Source organism: Lycium ferocissimum, chromosome 4 (assembly GCF_029784015.1).
Source record: "Lycium ferocissimum isolate CSIRO_LF1 chromosome 4, AGI_CSIRO_Lferr_CH_V1, whole genome shotgun sequence".
Classification (NCBI taxonomy): Eukaryota; Viridiplantae; Streptophyta; class Magnoliopsida; order Solanales; family Solanaceae; genus Lycium; species Lycium ferocissimum.
Genome location: NC_081345.1, coordinates 61,771,073 through 61,772,392, shown reverse-complemented (window position 1 = coordinate 61,772,392; position 1,320 = coordinate 61,771,073). Strand labels below are relative to the sequence as shown.

At 42.3% G+C, this 1,320-nt stretch overlaps 1 protein-coding gene across 1 annotated transcript; it reads left to right on the top strand.

Moving 5' to 3' along the window:
* The first annotated feature begins 308 nt into the window (after nt 1-308).
* On the top strand, nt 309-653 carry LOC132054251 (uncharacterized). The gene has a single exon (XM_059446294.1). It carries the CDS (start codon nt 309-311, stop codon nt 651-653), a length of 345 nt encoding a protein of 114 aa, XP_059302277.1.
* Nucleotides 654-1,320: the final 667 nt, after the last annotated feature.

Genomic DNA, 1,320 nt, shown 5'->3' with positions numbered 1-1,320 from the left:
ATTCCTTGTGTTATAGAAGCTCTTGTACATGTCTTGATTAGATCCCATGAATTGGAAAGTTTTCTCCTGATTTTATCAAAAAGGGTTATGATGTTTTCTACCTACTCCTTATGTTAGTAGCTACATAATTGTAAAGACAAGTACTTAAATATGGGTTGGTTGGTGAGGGTTCCCCTACTAGGTGATAATACGATAGGTGCCCACGCAATCCATAATTTGGGTCGTGACAGCAGTTCACAGAGATTGACTTCAAGCATGTCCCTCGAATCCAAAATGAGTTTGCTGATACCCTTGCGACATTATCATCAATGATCCAACATCCGGACAAGGATTACATCAACCCTATCAAGGTAGAAACACGTGACCAGCAAGCATATTGTTTTCATGTTGATGAGGAATTGGACGGCCAACCATGGTACTATGACATTAAGAAGTTGCTCGAGATGAGAGAATATCCGAAAAATGCTACTAACAAACAGAAGCGGACCTTAAGGAGAATGGCAAATCATTTCTTCCTCAACAAAGAAATCATGTATAGAGGGACTCTAGACCTCAGATTGCTAAGATGTGTGGACGCTGCAGAGGAGAGAAGGTTGTTAGAAGAAGTACACGTAGGAACATGTGGACCCCATAATGGATTCACTTTGGCATAGAAGATTCTGAGAGCGAGATACTTTTGGATGACTATGGAAAGAGACAGCATTCACTATGTACAAAAGTGCCATCAATGTCAGGTTCACGGAGATTTCATTCGAGTTCCCCCAAACGAGCTCAATGTAATGGGTTCCCCTTGGTCGTTCGCCGCTTGGGGCATAGATGTGATCGGACCTATCGAACCCCCTACATCAAATAGACATCGCTTCATCTTGGTGACCATCGATTATTTCACCAAATGGGTCGAAGCTTCAACGTACCAGACAGTAACGAAGAAGGTGGTAGCAAATGTTGTTCGCAACAATATAGTCTGCCGGTTTGGGATTCCAGAGTCAATTATCACAGATAATGCAGTCAATCTCAACAGCGATCTTATGAGAGAGATTTGTGTAAAGTTTAGAATTGCTCACCAAAATTCCACAGCTTATCGACTGCAGATGAATGGAGCTATCGAGGCAGCAAATAAGAACATCAAGAAGATCTTGAGGAAGCTGATCGCATGGGCCGGTAAAGGGGCACGAAAAGTCGCAATATGCTTCGGTTGGTTACCGTACAACAACAAGAATATCTACAGGAGCAACTCCCTACATATTGGTCTATGGTTGAGAAGTTGTGATACCCCCAGAAGTAGAGATACCTTCTCTAAGGATTATCCAAGATGTTGGT